This window comes from Cottoperca gobio, chromosome 16 (genome assembly GCF_900634415.1).
Source record: "Cottoperca gobio chromosome 16, fCotGob3.1, whole genome shotgun sequence".
Taxonomy (NCBI): domain Eukaryota; kingdom Metazoa; phylum Chordata; class Actinopteri; order Perciformes; family Bovichtidae; genus Cottoperca; species Cottoperca gobio.
Genome location: NC_041370.1, coordinates 11,477,297 through 11,495,927, shown reverse-complemented (window position 1 = coordinate 11,495,927; position 18,631 = coordinate 11,477,297). Strand labels below are relative to the sequence as shown.

Genomic DNA, 18,631 nt, shown 5'->3' with positions numbered 1-18,631 from the left:
TTCAGTCAGTTGAAAATAATGTTCTTTTATTTGACAAAATGTATAAAATGAGTTTGATTAGTTTACTGGAGACTTCCGCTGAGAGACGTCCTGCTTTACCAGCAGCCGTTCTGTAGCTTTCCGTGGATTTGATATTTATTCTGTCCATCTGTCCAGAGCCTCGCTGACACATTAACAATCTGCAAAGACTTCACAGAACAGACGACACCGTCTGACTCAACTCACACAAACACAGAACTGTTACTTCGACAGGGAAAGTTAGATTTAGCTTTATATTCACACAGTTAAAGATACATTTCTGAAGAGGGTGCTGCCAGTTAAAGGGAGGTTTTACACATGTTCTTACCTTTAGGAAGTGTTGGTGCTGTGATTACAGACAGGAGTTTATGAACTGGTACCAGAAACAAAACTACCACTGTATAATTTGGTTGACATTCAAATCTCAAGACCAACCCGTTTGGTGTTTGCATGGACTGATTGATTTTAGGACTATGACAGTGGCCTTGAAACGAATTGCAAAACCCTCTTCAGCTGGAGTGTTGAAATGAGTAAAGAGTGGACTTTTAATTACTTTTTACATATGACCATGTGTGACATACTATGTGTAATTTCTCTTCATGAAATTGTAATTGCATAGTGTCATTTCTTCAGGACTTATTACATACTAGGATACGATTTTCTATTATATATATATACCATATTATGACTTATAATTTGTTTTATGACATACTATACTTGACTTCATCATCACATACGTTACTATGTTTTTATGACATCTTTTATGGCAATCTATACTAAGACTTTTCATGTCATTTCTTCATGACTTTATGACCAATTTTGTAATAATTTAATTAAATGTTTTACGACATACTATATTTGACATTTTTATGAATTTTCTTTATGGCATGCTATCCTATAACTTTTTTTCCAACATACTATACATACCATACTGGAAATAATCAATAACTGTCGTCCTAATTCAGGAAAAAAGCAAACTAGTAATAAGGCACCCGACAAAACTACTGCAGTTTAAATGATGTTTATTGTGTCAGTGCATATCTGGTAATTAAAAAACAGTACAAGTAACAGTACCAAATTAAACTACAGTAGTAGTTAAACAGTGAAACTAAACGCTTGTTCCAACCCAGAACACATCACAGCCCTCAGACAGCTAACACAGTAGCCATGTATGATCAATGTGTCGAATTACATACACAATTCATCTGTACAGCTCCTTTATTAAAGCTTCAAATTTCAAGTTCAGAGAAGTGCTCTGACTGTAGTATAAGTATGGAGTGGACCAGTGCAGGAGTGGATGAGGAGAGTAGAAAATATACAGACATTTCAAACGGATTTAAAGTGTGTGTGAGGTCAAAACTAGGAAATCATGTGATGCGGATGACGGTGACCAAACTCTAAAGTCCGTCAAACTTGTCAATATCAAGTTATTCTGAGTGTAAACGTGCTTCAATACTGACACATCAGCTAAGAGTGCTAAAAATGAAAAGCTTGGTTGCATGTATGTGCACTCAGTGTGTAAAAAAACAGACAGTTAAGCTTGAAATAAATTAGAAATGTAAAAAGTAAATCCATCAGTAATCCTCTGCTCTAGGATTCAGACCAGACTCCCTGAAAGTAGGACGTCTAATCTGATCCACTAAAGTAGTTACCATCAAACAAACAGGCAGAGATTTGCTGCGATTCAACCGCACAGATACTATAAAGAAATGAAACTGGTAACGAAGCCTGGACCAGGAGAGTGAATCTTTGTCTTAGCAGAGATCTAGATCTAACTCACAGCTGTTATCACTGAAACGTGACTGACACATTAAGTTAAAAACATTTAGTCTCTTGAGCCAGTCGTGACGACCTCTTTGGAAATCCTTCACTACAAACTCTTGTTGACCCTCCGTGAGGAGAGAGGTAGGGAGTAAAACACAGCATAACCACATACTGTAGCTTAAAACACAGCCGGGGTGCGCTGGGTGGAAATCAGGGGCTTTGTAGATAAAACATTATCTTACGATAAACCGCAACCGAAATCTTTAGGCATTTCTAAACATTCCAAAATCAATTTAGACACTGGGGATCTGAGAGATGATGTGATTAGCATCAACGTCTCCGTCATTCGTTATCGTAAATGCCCAATGTGATGTCATTGGTCCACGTCAGGGATCAGGATGAAAGCTCCCATCTGTAATTTTCGGGTCTTGAATTGGAGCGGCTAGTGCCATGTTGCCCAGAGAAACAGCTCTGGCAAGCAGACGGCTCAGTCGTGGGGGACCAGCCGCTACGCCGCCATCTCTTCTCGATCGGGGCCGACTCCTGTAGAGCCGGGCGGCGTTGGGAGGAGATTCGGGGAGGGGAGCTCTTCCCCTTAAGGAATCAGCCAATGGGAAGCCAGGTGACGTACACAGGGTCACACCCTCAAGCTCACTCACCTTTCTTCTTTAAGATCGAGGGGGTGGAGTCTGTGACCGTCCTGAGAGTGATAAAGCAATGGTGGTATGGTTGCATCTTTCTGAAGATTTGATCAGCTCTTTGAATGCGTTTCAGTGTTTATCTTTACCTGATGGGGTGGAGCGGCCAGCTGGACTGCACCGGTGTCGGTGCAGCAGAGCTGGGGCTCATCAGCATGGCGCTGTAGATGTTTGCTGCAACTACCAGGATGCAGAGGAGAATGGGCCCAATGATGGCTCCCTCCAGGCCGAGGTAGTACGCTCCGCCTGCCACTGCCAGACCTGTGAGATACGGGTGACCACCCCTGAGACATGGAGACAAGAACAGATCAACACAAAGAAATGCATAGAAATATTTAGTGGATTACGGCGCAGACACATCCATCAATTCCAACCTTTGGACCTTTGTTCATACCTCTCTCTCTCACATTCTACACTGTCCTCTGTCAGGTGAAGGTGAACACACATCGTTACTACTAACAATGTAGATCATTGCTCGGAATGAATGCACCATCACACAGAGGTTTGAAATGTGTCCCTGATTGCAGTTGCATTACCAAACAATAAACATTACTCTGATCTAATCAAATCTAAATCATTTAACACTTATCAAAGTTGTTATTTTCACCATATGCTGAAGCCATAAATGCAAAGTATGCTTTTGATAACAAGCTGCTGTCACACATGCATACCCCGATATGTCAGAGTAGATCGCTGTATCTACAAAATACGTTGGGAGCAGATGGCAGATCAGCAGCAGCAGGGCCTTGACGCCTTCGCCCTGCACCAACCACAAGTCACACACCGCCGGCACCGCTGCCCAGTAGGTCCCCAGGAACGGCACCGCGCCCAGGATGGCAGCCAGAGCTTCAGGCCAAGAGAGAGGGATTCAAAGTGTGAGAAAACACAGACTGTAGCTTAGCAGGTGCAGGTGTACAGTGACCACACTATAATGCTGTGAGCACGCAGACTCACCAGAAGGAATGAAGACTATGTTGATGCCAAAGATGGTGTGAGTGAGCCAAGTGTAGAGGCCGTAGAAGCCAGACATTTTCAGAGAGGCGTCAAACACTCCTCTTCAAAACAAACAAACACACGGTCAAAAATAATCTCCTTTAGATAATTAAATACTTTGTGTGTGTGACTACCTGATGGCCTCTTCTACAGATTGGCCTATGATGTTTGAGGAAGGTCCCGGCTGGGAGAGGGGGGTCAGGCTGATCACCCATTTGACAGGTTTGTAGTATTCACCACTGGAGCTCAGCAGGTAGAAGAGAGTGGTCAGGAAAATCACCTGCGTATGAATGGGACAAAGCACAAATATGAGCACGTTCGCTGTAGCTGAACTAATTCAGCTTACCATACTTAAGCTTGAAAAAGCACATTAAGGAACAGAGTCGCACCATTACGAGTAATCATGACCTTCATAGGGGAACCGAGCTTCAAGATCTCTTGTAAATGTTCCCATTAAGACCAGTATGCAGGTTTTATTTTGTAACTTCTTGACCTCAAAAGGAGAATAAAGGGATGAATACAAAGATTATCTGCACTATCCAGACGAAGAACACACTCAAATGTATGCGATGCCGACCATAAGAGAGATCCACCGACCACAACCTTTAGCAAACGAGGTTACTGAAGGGACAACAACGGAGAGTCCAGGACATTATCGCTCTGATAAAGATCTGATCAATTAATATACCATCTGACATGTTTGTGCAAAGTCATTTACCCTCATTTGGAATGTTTACTGGTGTTAAGTGGGGTGTTAGTCATATTTATAACTCCTTTCCTTTCCGATTTAAACTTTTGCACAAAGTTACACAAGTTTGAATGTCTGAATGGGGCTGACCAATCAACAATGCTGCTAAAAGTACAAATCAAAAGAAGAAGCAGGCAAGAAACATGACATCATTTTGTGGGCGATGTATTTCTTGTTTAGTGTTTCGTACCAGACTCAGGGCAAAGTTGAGCAGAGCCGTGCCGCTGTGGAACAAGACTGAGAGGAGAGTGGTCGAGGTGGAGATGAGGAGGCCAACATTTCTACTCATTACCACCCACAGAGACTCCAGGATCTACAAAACAGTAAACATGTCAATAGTAAAACTGTACACCCTTTAGAGAGTTATAAATATGTCAAACATTTATAACCTGTTGTTGTTGTATCGCCCATTGTAGACCAACCAGTGCCTGATACAAAGCACAAACAAATGATGTAGCACCTGCTAGGCTTTAGTCAAGCTTAGGCGGTGTGTCCGAATTATGGATTGAAAGATCTATAACAGCAAGGAGATATGCAAATCATCTGCCTCACACAGAAGATAATGTCGTACTTACAGAGAGCAGAGTCTCGATGTTTTCCTGCAGGAAGGAGGCGACGTCCTTCCAGTCCAGGATGTCGACGACTAGCCAGCTGTTCCCTCTCTGCACCATCATCTTCTGACCGCGGTGGCGTCCAGGTTGGGTCATGTTCTGGAAAAATGCATGGAATACTTTGCGTATGATATTTTTAGACGACAAATTAGTCCCCAACATCAAGAAGTTAAATAGACCGGCCTGACCTTCACAAACCACGAGTGGTACAGTCGGTCCCAGAGCTCCAAAACCTGCTTCTCGATCACAGCCGTGTTGTTCACCTTCTCCCCTAACATCTTATGGAGCTGCAGGAAAGAAGAACGATTCAATGCAGAAAAATGTACAAAATTATTAGAGTTTGCTTCCAGAGTCTTATTCTTCTTCTTACCTTTTGCGTTATCCATTCTCTACCGTGTTGATGAACATTAGTAGCGGCTGAATTCAGAGCCTTCTGCACCACACGAGCCTCTGGAAGCCAACTACAGGAGGACAATGTAGAAGATGATGATGATGATGAGAAATGATAAACTCCATCACAAAAGTGGAAAATACAAATAAAAAGAGAGTCAACGGTCATACTTGGCCCATTCTGGATGGTTAGACACCGTCTCGTTGATGAGGTTACTGGTTACGTCGATCATGTGAACGCTTTCATGGTGAACCTAAAAAGATAAAAGTCCCTTTGTTATTCCGAGACGATGTCAGTACCTCTGAAATGCAGTGAAGTCATTCAAAAAGGAGCAGAAACGGTACCATGGCGGTGAGCAGCAGAGCCATGAGCAGGGTCCCAGAGACCAGGAGGAAGATGATGAAGATGCTGATGATTTTATCCAGAGATCTCTCCAACCACACGATCATCTACGCACATAGATGGGGAAGAGATAAAAGAAAGGGGGGGGGGGGGGGGGGGAGGAAGTCAGTACAATTGTGAAGAGGTTGAAAACATACAGTGATCAGACACATGGAGAAACCTGCGTCCTTTCCATGTGAAGAAGAAGAAGCCATTTTGGATCTAAAAGCTGCCCCCGTGGGCCCTGAGAAAAGCAAGGTGGTCGACCGAGTGAGCCAGGATATCTGTACACGCCCGCATGCACACACAACACACACACACATCCCTGCACTTTGACATGGAAACATGCAAGTGAAAAACTCAGGCTGTGTGTTCTTTTTCTTCCAATGCATGGCTTTAATGTCAGAATCTTTACCGTTTATCATGTCATTCAGTTTACTCTGCAGAAAAGGTGGTGAAATTCTTAACTCAGGTTTCTCTATGCTCCAAAACTGCATCAGCGGCCCGCTTATAACAGCTTTAGTCTCCATGAGTGTGTGTGTGTGTGTGTTAATGTCACACAAGCCAGGTGTTAAAATCAAGTCACTGGAGCCAAAGTCTCTCTTGTAAAAGCCAATCTCATGATACTTTGTCATTATACTGACAGTGAAATTATATTACCAATGTATTATTCCAGGTGAATGTTGAACTCTTTCTTACCGTCTATAAGTATGTAGCCTTACTTTACAGAAGGTACTTGGCAGGCTGACAGGTGTGGATTAAATCCAGTACAGCAAAAACTTAGTAAGCAAAAAAATGGAAACACCACATCAGCATGGACCTATTTTTAGCTAAATCAGCCAATTTAACAGCCAAGTTAGTACAGTATGTTGAGCACCAATTAGTGTAAAACCACCAGCACTTAAAGCAACACAAGACCACTAATGCAATTTCAAAAAAGGCCAGTGCAGTAGTTACAAACACCCCATTTTGAATGCAGAAAGGGATCTTAAAGTGAAGGAATAAGTACAATGTATGCTTCATAAATGTGTGTTTCCAAAGACAACGTACAAGGACAAACATCCTAGTGTCGGGGCACAACCCGTAGACAAAGAACAATAGGGTTAGTGTGGTCTGATGAGGCAGCGTTCGGCATTTTTCTTGCACTTAGATCAGTTTATATATTTCAACTCGGCTGTTTCCACAACAGCATATATAGTGTAAAAAGTCTAACATCTATAAGATTTGCATTGCTGTAACAGTCACACACAGTCACACACAGTCACACACAGTCACACACAGTCACACACACACACAATTGTACAAATTGGAAATTAGTACGAGCCAAATGCTGGTAAAATATGCAAGTGGCTGCGAGATCTTCTTCACTCACATTAGCCATCTATTGAGTGGCTGGTAGATTTGGGAATTAGTGCCAGATGGACAAAAAAAGTTCATTTCCAACCCTGACAAAACCAACAATGTGTGAGTCCATCTCTCAATACTGAGTTTGGATTGTTGGTTTTGGGATCTTTGTGTAATTAGTTTTTCATAAGAAAGATACAGAACACTGCCAGCCTTATCCTTTAAGAAGAGTTGATTTCTAAAACACATCTGTTGTTCCTAAAAACTGGAGCGTCTCTACAGTTCCGGCCTCCAGGTAAAGGTTTGCCCAGGTTGGTTTTTATTTAGTGCTTCATATTGACAAACTGTTGTAGGTGTTTCCATTGTTTTGTCCATCCCCAGCCCCGCTCCCAGCCCTAAAAGCTCCTGAAGCGTAACCACGTCTCTCCAAGGGGTTCACAGGCAGTGTTTCTCCTGCATACCTTTATAAAGAAAACGTGGCTAACATCAGGCTTATCGGCCAACATATATTCAGAAACACTGCCCTCTCCTCCCACTCAGCTCTGCTCTGCCTACATCAGCCATCTCTCCATGCAGCTCATACACTCTCATACACTCTCAAGCCAAACCTGCGAGTTAGATAACAGCAGGGAAGGTATGGACGAGGCAGAGGGACCAGAGAGTCCCACCTCCCCGACCCTAGCTTCCTGTAATAAGCACTAAGTAGGAAAGCAGCGAGGGGACAGACATGTAGACAACATTAGAGGGCGGTGACAGCGGATGGTTAAAGCGCCAGTCCAAGCGTGTGCCCACACCTTCACATTCATTATACACACACACACACACACACAGGTTATTTTCTTTATCTTTCTTCTCTTGCACACATTTTTGGTCAGTCTCTCTTTCTTTCAGCACTCTGCTCCTCCAAATCATTACCTGCTTGTTAAGCCAATGCCAGAGCTTGGGAGGAGACAAAGAGACATTGGGAAGATTATTATTGGAAAGACCTGTGCAGCAGTCATCACATGTACCCGTGCGACAAGAACACAGGTAGTGAGAGATTAGGAAGTGAAGCGTGGCAAGCAGGATTTTACTATTAGTGTGCAACGTCTATACAGTGGGATGTAAATGATTGCGATTACAAACACACGACAACTACGTACCAAACGCATCGGGAGAAAGACGTGTTTTAGTGTAAAAGGTGTCAGTTGTCGCCCTATAAAAAGTTGTTAAACAATTGTCTACCTCTACATCCAGCAGACGCAGAGCAACATGATCATTTATTTGGAGAGTGACTGTGGTCACCTGACGAAGTCCAATTCTCTTTTAGCTCAGACCAAAACAATGAACAATGAATTGAAAGACATTATAAAAGGTCTGACAAGATGTCCTTCTGCACTCATGTTCTGGAGTCCTGAGGGACAGGTGCGGCAGAAAAGGCACCATCAGGACAAAGGATCCCACACAATGACCCAACCCGATCTGAAACTTCGTCTGCGTTGCAAACTTCAGACAATGCAGAGGGTTTTGAACAATTCAATTGCTGAATTTCATTCAAACTAAAAAGGCGTAACAGTGTAACAGAAAGTGTGTGTGTGCATGGATGAGGGTGTGTGAAATCGAAGACAAGAGGACATAAGGACAGCGCCTGCACCAGCGGCACCTGGAGATCGGTCAGAGACGTTACCTTAGTGTCGATACGCAGCAGGAACTGAGCCAAGCCTTTAATTGGTCCAGGCAGCAGAGCCTCCTCTCGCTCACGTCCAAGCCTCTGCAGCACCGCCCACCATGAGAGAAGAGTCCGCTCTGCAAAGCCCTTCAGGCCAAAGTGGACCACCAGCTTCTTCAGCACCCACACTAAAGTATCAATGCAACATAAGACTTGAGTAGAGTAGGTCTCAGAAGACGCATGTGAAAGGGAGTGTGTGCATGCATGTGTGCGTTACCAGCCACAGGGATAGGCAGCAGTTGTAGAATCCAGAGGTTGAGCCAGACCTGAACCAGCACGATGGCCCAGACGAGAAGAATAAAGTAGATATCACTGGCTCTGTGGGAGCTTTTCTCTTTCTGGAAGATGCCGCCTGGTAACGAACGAGAGCCCCGAGGGAATCCAGGCGTGGAGGGAAGAGGGCCCATAGACTGCACACCATCTTGGAGGAGACGAGGGAGAGGGCACAGAGGAAGCAGATGAGAGGAAAAGAAAGAAAGATTTGTTTTTATCCCTTCACATTTTACTCATTGTGGCCCGGTCCTGCACCTCTATGGAAACAGCACAATCATGGCCAGAAGTACGGAGAACTCAAACATGTACTTTATGCAACATAGTACAATTATAATCCAGTCAGTCGACGCTTCACAGAATTTTAGTTGCGTGACTGTTGGTCTCAGCCGAGTCATTCATAGTGTCCCAGTTGCACTGAGGGGCGCGGAATTGTATGATTTTTACAGGATCTGGTCATTTCAAATAGTTTACTTTTGGCGACATTTTAAAAAGAGAAAAATAAAGGGATTTGGATGAAACACCACCACTTTAAGCTTAGAATTGATTAATTTTGGGTGGACATGATTCAATCTAGGACCATTGGAAATTTGAAACTCCGACGATAATGTCGGTTTAAATTGTGTAACTTTGCCTTTCAAAGCTACCGCCGGTAGAACGCCATGCTTTAGTGCCTGTTCTCTTGATTAACATGGTGGTTGTTGACTGCCTTACCGTCCTCCTCTGTGCATACTATATACCTCAGCATACACAATGCATCTATAACAAACTGCCTCTGTAACACACAGAGTTGAAAGTGAGCTCTATTACCTGCTGTATAGTTTTCACTGGGCTCAGCTTTCATCTGGAGGTTGCTACAGGAGATTGCCATATAAATAGTGTTGGCAGCGAACGACAACACCTGCCCCGACAGCTCACCTGGGGGAGATGAAGAGAAACAGAAAAATAGCAGTCAGACATAACAGCAGAGCAAAAAGCAACACATTTCTTTGTGTGTTTGTGTGGTATGGTCTAATGGTCCACCTCAAGTTGCTCCTGTTTTAGGTAAAGCTGCACTAAGATACTGTGTAACTTAATCTTAGTGCTGGTTGAGCTTGAGGACCAGAAAAGACTAATTATAATGAAGACGGTGTTATTGTTCCGCTGTTATAAGGATAATAGCAACAAGATGTATTCTTAAGGCAGTTCATCAAATGTCACTTTAAGCTGATTTGACCCCCCCCTTGACTTTTAAAACAATAGTTTGACATGTTGAGAACTTGTTGGCTTTCTTGCTGAGAAGATTGACACCAATTCATGTCTGTACAGTAAATATGAAGCTCCATCTAGCAGCCAGTTAGCGTAACGACTGCAAACGCCTCTAAAGCTCACAAATTAACACGTTTTATCTCCATGTTTAATTCATACGAAAAACATTTACTGGTACTCTTTTAGAACACATTTATAAATGCCCAGTTGACGGTGAGCTTCTTATCGTGGTGAATGTGAGTGTGTGAGTGTGTGAGTGTGTGAGTGTGTTCATAAATCTTCACCTCTGCCAGGGACAGGTGGTTTCTCTTGGGAGCCCACGATGATGAGTGTAACCACAACCACAAATATGGGCACTCTCCACGAGCCGGTCAGAGACACTAAAAACAGATGCAGACATCAGGGTGAGAATAACAATTTACTTTCTGGCTGTTTTTGGAAAATCCTGTTGCTCTTTAACCGCATGATATTTTGTTATATTACTTGGCAAAAATAAAAGTTTCCCTCTGGTGTACTACTGTGTCAGCTGAATCATGTCTATATGTTTTGCTATGCAATTAGAAAAACAATATATGGATCAAGTAATTACAGAGATTCTCATGGCCAAGCATCTGTTAACATTTTAAGAGGCACATACCAAAAGGAGAACATTTCCTCAGATTGCCCAGTCATGTTAAACCCTCCTTGCTCTCAGTCACTTTTAACATTTCACGCCTGAAGGTCAACATCTCTTTTCAGCACGCCTTATGTGTGCTAAAAATACTGTAGACTTCATCTTACTATGCAACTCTGCATGTGATCCGTCTCTGGGAAACTAGAATACGACTTCTACTCCCTTGCCTTGTCGAGAATAAAAAAATGTCTGAAGCATACCGTAAGCTACCTGCTACCTGCCAAGTAGGCACAATGTGAAATCTTCGCAGGGGCAAAAAGGGAATTTGAATAGAAGCATGGAATGACAACCAACATGTCTGAGCAGAATCTCCAGGCTTCCCCCTCCTCCCCACACTCACCCATGTAAAAGAGCAGGACGGCCCAGACAGGAAGAGCCACAGCTCTCAGGTAGTGTTCAGTGTTGGGACTCCACTTGAAGCAAACCGCCAACAAGTAGCCAAACACCACAGTGCACACCTGACAGGAAACAAGAGGCAGAGTTAAATCTTATAAAGTAGAGGGAATGCTAGGGGGTACAATCCGATAAATGTCGTAACATCTGCTCGTCCGATGCTTCTTCCACGTACAGTGTTGTTTCAACTTGGTCCGTGTTTATGATTTATACTCTCCAGTGGTGATGTTTCGTGAAAATCATTTTACCAAAATTGTGCCGACCTAATTCATCTTTCCAAACTGAATGTAATTTTAAAAAACAAGACACATTTAAAGTGGAGTGAAACTATTGATGACAGAAAAATGAGTCAGCAACTTTTTATATAAGCAAAACATTTCCTGTTCCAGATTCTCAAATGTGGCCACGTTCTTCTTTGTTTTATGTTATTGTAAATTGAATATCTTGCAAATTGTAATTGATTTGTTTGTTTTGTCTGTTATTGCCCTTTTTCATTATTTTAATTGCTAGTTGCAGCCCTAATTTAAAGAGTTTTCTCTAATATAAAGCATAACAATAAAGCCCAGTTCATTGTACATCAATTTTCATTATTGATATCAATATCAGAAAAAAAGAAAATGTATTGTGATGATATTGATTCTTAAGCATAGTGGCCAGAGGGTGCTGTGAAGATTGTCAACAATCAGTAGCTCAACAATAAACACCACTATATCTAGATATCCAAAGAGTGTCTGCTACTATCCCAATATTTTCCTAAACTGTTGCACATCTCAAAAGCATTTGAAGACCTTGAAGTGATCAAACTGTAGTTTCTGAACAGACAATCTGCTGCTGTTTGGTAGGAAAAGCATGAAATACATATCTTCAGTCCGTAATCAGCCGGTCATAAAGGTCTTAGCCGGTTCCACTCCACACAAAGACATCTTTCGTTAAATGTAATTTAATATAGTGTCCTCAATCCTATTTTTGGACAAGGGCCCTGTGACAGTCTATCTCTGCATTTAGAGAAAGGACAGGCTGTCTGAGGAGAAACATTTAATCCGATTTGCATCTAGTCAAAGTGTAGCTGTGCTCAGGCCCCTGCAGCTGTTTTGGAATAATAAAGTTATTGATCGATCAGACACTGAAACTAAAAAACAAGTTTAGCAGATATTCCAAGAAAACAGGCTATCGGAACAACCCATTATGAAACATATTCTTGGAAATGCAATTCAAACATTTTGTTTTTAATCATAGACATTAGTCATTCTGCAATGTTTTCAATTCAGTATTACCTTATTTCAATTATCACTTATGGAATTAGGTGAACCAGTGAACGTGGAGCATTTTCACTAAGAAAACAACTGCAAGAAATAGAATAACTAAATGACAACTGGAGCATCAAACCTGTTGCTGATTAATTTGTTGTCTATCAACTAATACATTTGTTGTTTTTAGCACTCATGTTATATGTTATATGTTATATGTTATATGTTATTATCTATGTTATGATATAGATTCCATCCATGTGGCCCAGCTCCACTCTGAGCTGTATGCAGCCTGTTTAGGGGATCCAGCTGACAGGAACTGACCTCGCCCACCCAGCAGCATCCACACTGAGTGACACAGGAGGGGTTTTGTCATCATTACAGGGGGGTGGGGGGGTACCATTGTCCATTCACTCACCCACACAGTGTGGAAACAGTCCAGCGCGGCCCCAATGATCCCACAGACGTGCCCGAGGATCACCTGCATGCCGATCACGCTCCAGAAAAGATAGAGGAAGTAGACCAGCGGCGCCCCGGCCCCGATCACCAGCAGCACCGTGAGCCTCTCTAGCACCAGCCTGCCCATCGCCTCCACACCGTAGTTCACACACCACACAGGGATCAGCAGGGTCCCCATCACGATGGGCGTCCCGGTTTCCTGCAGGCCGTTGAGCCACGAGCGGCCGAGCCGAGCCAGGGAGTGCTTGAAGGGGTGAAGGAAGGTCCCGCAGAGCACTGCCCAGAGCAGCGGGCGGAGGAAGGCCTCCAGGATGAAGTAGACCAGGACAGTAGCTCCGCAGCATATAGCCACAAATATCATCGCCCCCGTGTTGTAGAAGGCCTGTTTGATGTTTTTATCAAACTTCAGGGAGGACGGCTGGGTTAGCAACTGGCTCACCATCCCGACGGCTGGCTGGACGCTCTCGGGGAAAAAGACAGAGTGAGGCCGCCCAGTGAGAGGGCTCTCCGGGGGACAGGCAGCGACAGGCTCCGGTGCCGACTCGTCCTCGTCTGCCATGTTCCCCGATTCTGCCGCCGTGGTCTTACCCGAAGGATCCAACCAAAGCGTGAGGGAGGAAAACATGTGACGTAGCACACCAAGCCCAAGGCATCATGGGAAATTATGTGAAAAAGAGAAGAAGAAGAAAAACGCTTCCAGTATTTAAATGTTTTATTTTCATTTCATTTCACATCATTTCTCAGTTTTCTTCTTCTTCTTATTGTAATTGTTATTAATAAAATAAACATTTGATCTAAATAAATAATGTTCTTGTGTTTCTTAAAAGTATTGTGCAGCATAATGTATTAAGTCTATTATTTTAAAACTATAATGTAGCATTTGTTATTTTAGACGTGCCCCACATTTGTAGTTCTAAAAAAGCATCAGAACAATTTGAAAGATGAAATAACCACATGAACCCCTGCATTCTCAAAATACAGAGGACATGACATCAGTGTCCTCAATGCCAGCTAAGGCCCTAAATATAATTATTTTCAATTCTATAAAAAAAATCCTCTCCTATGGCCTTATATTGTTTGACTGATAGAGCTGTAAGTTCATGCACAGCAAGATCTATCTATTGTCTTGTGTATATTGTATTCTTATTTCTTCACAGGTTGTTAATAAACACATCTATGGCACATTGTTTCAGTGGGAGGGATTTTATCAAAAGGCAACAATAACAGCCTGAGGGGGAAGAAATGAGTCCATGTCCAAGCAAACTGTTCTTCAATCCACAGTTTGCTCCTGATCAGTGTGTTATTGCTTGCAACAGTAACTTGTGTAGCAGTCTCTCTCTGTCTGTTAAACACAGTCACAGTGCCCCAATACTGATAAACAAACCCAACAGCCACTGTGGTTGAGAAAGGGAAAACATTTTTAAAAAGGAAACCAAGTGTTTATGAGTGCTGAAGATTTTGCAAAGCATGATATCCATATAAACTTAAGAGAGTAAAGGGACAGGAAGAGTGTTTGCAAAATGGCTGTGAGGTGCTTGTTTTCTTTTTTAAACCAAGCTCAACATGAGGCACTGACTCCTCTTCACCAGTGATCAGAGGATGTTTGAATTAATTTCCAGATTTCCCAGTGCATGCAGTATTTTGAAGACTTCTGAGATTTATTTATTGTCAAGTGTAGTCCTCATATTTTTTAAATACATGGAAGCTATTATAAATACTGAAAATAATTGATCTATTATACTATAACACTACTCTTGTTTTGTACTGACACCAGTAGAGTAATGAATGTCCATGACAATGTGTAACTGTATCACCCCCTACAATATAGGCACCTCTAGATTATAGGTTTAATAATTTGTCAAGATCCTCTGTATGAGTTCAGAGTAATGCATACAGACTCTCTATTGTGTTTAATATATCGAATACAGTGTCTCTTTGCGCAAAGTTCACACTTGAATATGGCATTAGACAACTTCTTTTTTTATTGCTGCTTCATCTTCTCTTCACTCTTCTTTCCACTATGTGCTCTCCTGTGCTTCATTATGGGGTTCCCATTAGTAAGTAGAAGGTGAGGGCTACTATGAGCAGTAAGCAGAGGGGAGAGTTGAAGGTCTGGTAGGCTGTAGAAGGCATGAAGATGTCCTCGTACTTATAGATGCTGATCATGCGGTCGCTGACAGGAGGATTGTCGATGTCATGCCTCGTGATGGAACCTGTTGGAAAAGGTAAGACGATGCAAGATGTCATAAAAGACAAAAAAATCAATCACAAAGAGAGTTGAGTTGATGCTAAAGTTTGATTCATCACCTTGTATGGCAGGTCCCCATGCAAACAGGTAAAACCATGACAGGTGTAAGTCCACAAGTGTTTCCTCTCTGGGGACGTATAGTGGCCGTTTGAAACGGCAGATCACCCGGTTGTTCTCAAAGATGCCTTCTTCGTCTCTGGCAGGGTTCCTCTTTATTTCCTTGGCCCACTGGCCGACATTGTAGAAGTGGTGAATCCGTACACGTCCGTTATCGTCATGGACACAGCCCATGACATCATCCCCTCCCTGAGGAAATAGGAAGTAATGAAGAGCTTTATTCCAAATTGTTACATATTCATTTCTTTAAAAAATATATAAATATAGTAATTGGGACAGACAGATGCTATTATTGTTCATGCAGTAAGGCCCCTTTGTCTTCTTCTAAAGACCTGTCACAATGAGACTGAAGTTACATGAGACTGGAGGCGTATTTTGACTCAACACCTAATTCTCTAAACTTTAAATAAAAGGGGTTATTATTATGAACATGAGGGAGTAAAAAAAAAAACTAAAAAACCTGTAGGTATAGGCAATATATGAAAAAGTAAATATTATTTTGATATTGATAAACTCCAGCTCACCACACAAAACTGTGAAGTTGTTTCATAATGAACTGCGTGTTAGCTGGATGTCAAACTCCTCTTCAGCTGGCAGATATCTCACAGTTCATTCTTGGGAGAATACTTTTGTAAGTGCTTTGAATTTCTTTGTTTAAAATTGATAAACAATATTAAAAAGCCCTCAACATGACTATGTAGATATCAGACATCCATCAGTTATCTATAGCTGCTTATCCTTAGCGTCGTGGGGGGCTGCAGCCGAGCCCAGCTGACATTGGGCGACACCCTTGGACGCCAGTCAATCACAGGGCCGACACACAGAGACAGACAACCCTTCATGCTCACATCCACAGCATTTGGAGTGGAAGGCAAATGAAGAATTTCAGAGTACAAGGAAACTTATTTTGTGCATATTTGACTTGGCTTGACTGTGGGAGGAAGCCGGAGGACCTGGGGAAAACACGCTGACATGAGGAGAACATGCAAACTCCTCACAGAAGAACCCTCTTGCTGTGAAGCGATAGTGCTAACCACTGCACTTGTGTCCACCCTAGATATGAGACAATGAATGATAAATATTGACAGTGCCCAGCCTTCATTATGGGGTTCTAAACATACATTTGCATCTATAATGTTTGTGCATGCTGATTGGTACGCAAGTTCAACAAATCAGTTGATAATAATAAAATAAATCATTTGAACATTTGTACAATAATAACATTAAATAAAATGTTTTTTTGTGTCACTTATATTAATTATATGTTGTGTTAACACCTTAAAACAGTGTTTCCCAAAGCTTTTGGCTTGTGGCCTCCTAAAATGAACATAAGAAAAAAGCATATGTATGTGTATGTGTATCTTGGGACTCCCACTGCCTTAAAATATGAAGTATTAATTCTGTATTTATCATTAATACTTACCATAATGGGTTAAAAGTGTTTTACATTCATGCCAAACCATTTAGAAGACAATGATGTAAACAATAGACAATTGCATTTAGAATAAAATCCTTTAAAGTATTTCTTTAGTACTGTTTGTAGTTAATCATTTAGTTTCATAGTCTATTGGCTCTTAAAAAGATGCATCACATGCAACACATCCAGTGACTTGGTCTGATGCAACAAATAAAAGTAAAATGACTTATGTGTTATGCTGTCCCAAACAAGTCCCAAAATAAGTTGTTGTGCTGCTGCTCACCATTTTCTTGTCAGAGGAGAAACCTACGGCCACCCAGCCATCTGTGTCTGCGCTCATCTCATACTCCACATCTGTCCCGATGCGACGATAACTCAGAAAATAGTCACAAGTTTCTGCATCACACCCTGGCTTCCCATACCTGTTAATAGACAAGTAGAAACGTTCACTTTAAAGGCACCACTGACAAACTGAAACGTAAGAACCAAACAAGAGACATTTTGAAATGAATTTCATTCAAGTTTCAGAAAACAAATACTACACAGTGGACAGGTCCATGTTTAGCTCCAGCTTTCTGAAGTCAGGCTGCAGCATTTAGGATAAAGCAGCTCCAGGGAATACAGCTGCATCAGAGCTCTGTTCAGTAAGTAAGAGCTTGCAAAATATGTATTATTTCCTAACCTTATGCAGCCTTTGGTTACTCCACAATCGACGACTTTGATCCTAGCAAAAGGATCCACTGGCGGGGCGGTGGGGAATGGATAACCTGCAAAATGCAAAATCAGCACTGTTGGTTCCACACAAAAACAAAATTGATGCTTGTTTTGAAGACAGCCAAAGGGCCAACTAGGGGGAGGCCATATGCACTGTGTGTGTGTGTGTGTGTGTGTGTGTGTGTGTGTGTGTGTGTGTGTGTGTGTGTGTGTGTGTGTGTGTGTGTGTGTGTGTGTGTGTGTGAGAGAGGAAGAGGGGGTGGGCAGCTACCAGCGGGGGAGCTGGCCTGGGTGCTGAAAGGCCTTTCACAGTGGAGACAGGTTAGATGCAACACAAAATAAGCAGCACATGTTCAGTTTCTGCTTAGTTTCTGTTTCATTGTCTGTGTTTATGATTGACGCATGCATGCTAGAAGTTTGTCTAATGCGCATGACATGTAAAAACAGCATCCATCGACTGTGAGTCTATAGTAATGCATTACATCCTTACCGTCATCGGACAGATATCTGGACTCCAGGAACTCTGAGGCAAAGGTGCTGTAGGAGTCCTTGTGAGGCTCCTGATGTCCCGGCTCTCCGTGCTCCCCGTGGCCGGCCCGTAGTGCTCCCTCATCGGTGGGGCTCGGCGCGACCCCCCACCATCCGCTCTGTATCACAAGCACCAACAGCTGCACGAGCCTCCGCAGGAAAATCATGGCCAAATAATTAGAACAATAACAAAGAAGCGATCAAAACGACTAAAGCAACTTGAAATCAAATTGGATCCTCATTATTGTTTGAATTTCGGTATCTTCGCAGGTAGGGCCTACCCATCGCAGCGTCACCAAAATCATCCCCGCATCCCAATAGCCTGTGAGGCTGTTTATTCGCAGGGAGGTGGGGGGATTCAGAGCCGATGACCGTGTGATTAAGGCTAATCCAATCCTAAATTACCCATATTTGTAATCGTACCATCTAATTCAGATACACGCCTATAATCCTCTTTGGAATCCGATTCTAGATGCCTAGCAGTGCTCATTGATGGTCACATATTTTTCAGTCGGAGTATTGGCCGGATGAATGGTTTCGCCCGGCCTCCCTCTCTTCTCCCTGCTCAGTCAATCACAGTAACATCCAATGAGGAGCCGCTACGTGCTGCTATCAGGATCGATCAATTGGGGATTATGCCCCATAATCAGAGATTGAGAGG

The 18,631-nt window shown here is 42.6% G+C and overlaps 2 protein-coding genes across 5 annotated transcripts; both read right to left on the bottom strand.

Moving 5' to 3' along the window:
• Window positions 1-1,023: 1,023 nt before the first annotated feature.
• Window positions 1,024-13,601, bottom strand: tmem245 (transmembrane protein 245). 4 transcript variants are annotated; one of them, XM_029451069.1, is made up of 19 exons: window positions 12,906-13,601; window positions 11,188-11,305; window positions 10,459-10,554; window positions 9,737-9,844; window positions 8,874-9,077; window positions 8,615-8,784; window positions 7,864-7,887; window positions 5,568-5,672; window positions 5,394-5,476; window positions 5,203-5,293; window positions 5,021-5,119; window positions 4,797-4,931; window positions 4,611-4,649; window positions 4,412-4,534; window positions 3,608-3,753; window positions 3,435-3,535; window positions 3,152-3,326; window positions 2,570-2,764; window positions 1,024-2,482 (listed from the first exon to the last, which is right to left on the bottom strand). In XM_029451069.1, exons 1-19 carry the CDS (start codon window positions 13,569-13,571, stop codon window positions 2,434-2,436), a joined length of 2,727 nt encoding a protein of 908 aa, XP_029306929.1. In that variant the 5' UTR covers window positions 13,572-13,601; the 3' UTR covers window positions 1,024-2,433. The 4 variants fall into 4 exon arrangements, with proteins under 4 accessions (XP_029306929.1, XP_029306931.1, XP_029306930.1 ...); XM_029451071.1 differs by lacking the exon at window positions 4,611-4,649; XM_029451070.1 differs by lacking the exon at window positions 7,864-7,887.
• A 532-nt stretch (window positions 13,602-14,133) lies between these two features.
• On the bottom strand, window positions 14,134-18,478 carry frrs1l (ferric-chelate reductase 1-like). Its single transcript, XM_029451073.1, has 5 exons — window positions 17,933-18,478; window positions 17,411-17,495; window positions 17,012-17,150; window positions 15,254-15,500; window positions 14,134-15,159 (listed from the first exon to the last, which is right to left on the bottom strand). The coding sequence occupies exons 1-5, from the start codon at window positions 18,135-18,137 to the stop codon at window positions 14,987-14,989; spliced, it is 849 nt and encodes a 282-aa protein (XP_029306933.1). The 5' UTR covers window positions 18,138-18,478; the 3' UTR covers window positions 14,134-14,986.
• Between the last annotated feature and the right edge of the window lie 153 nt (window positions 18,479-18,631).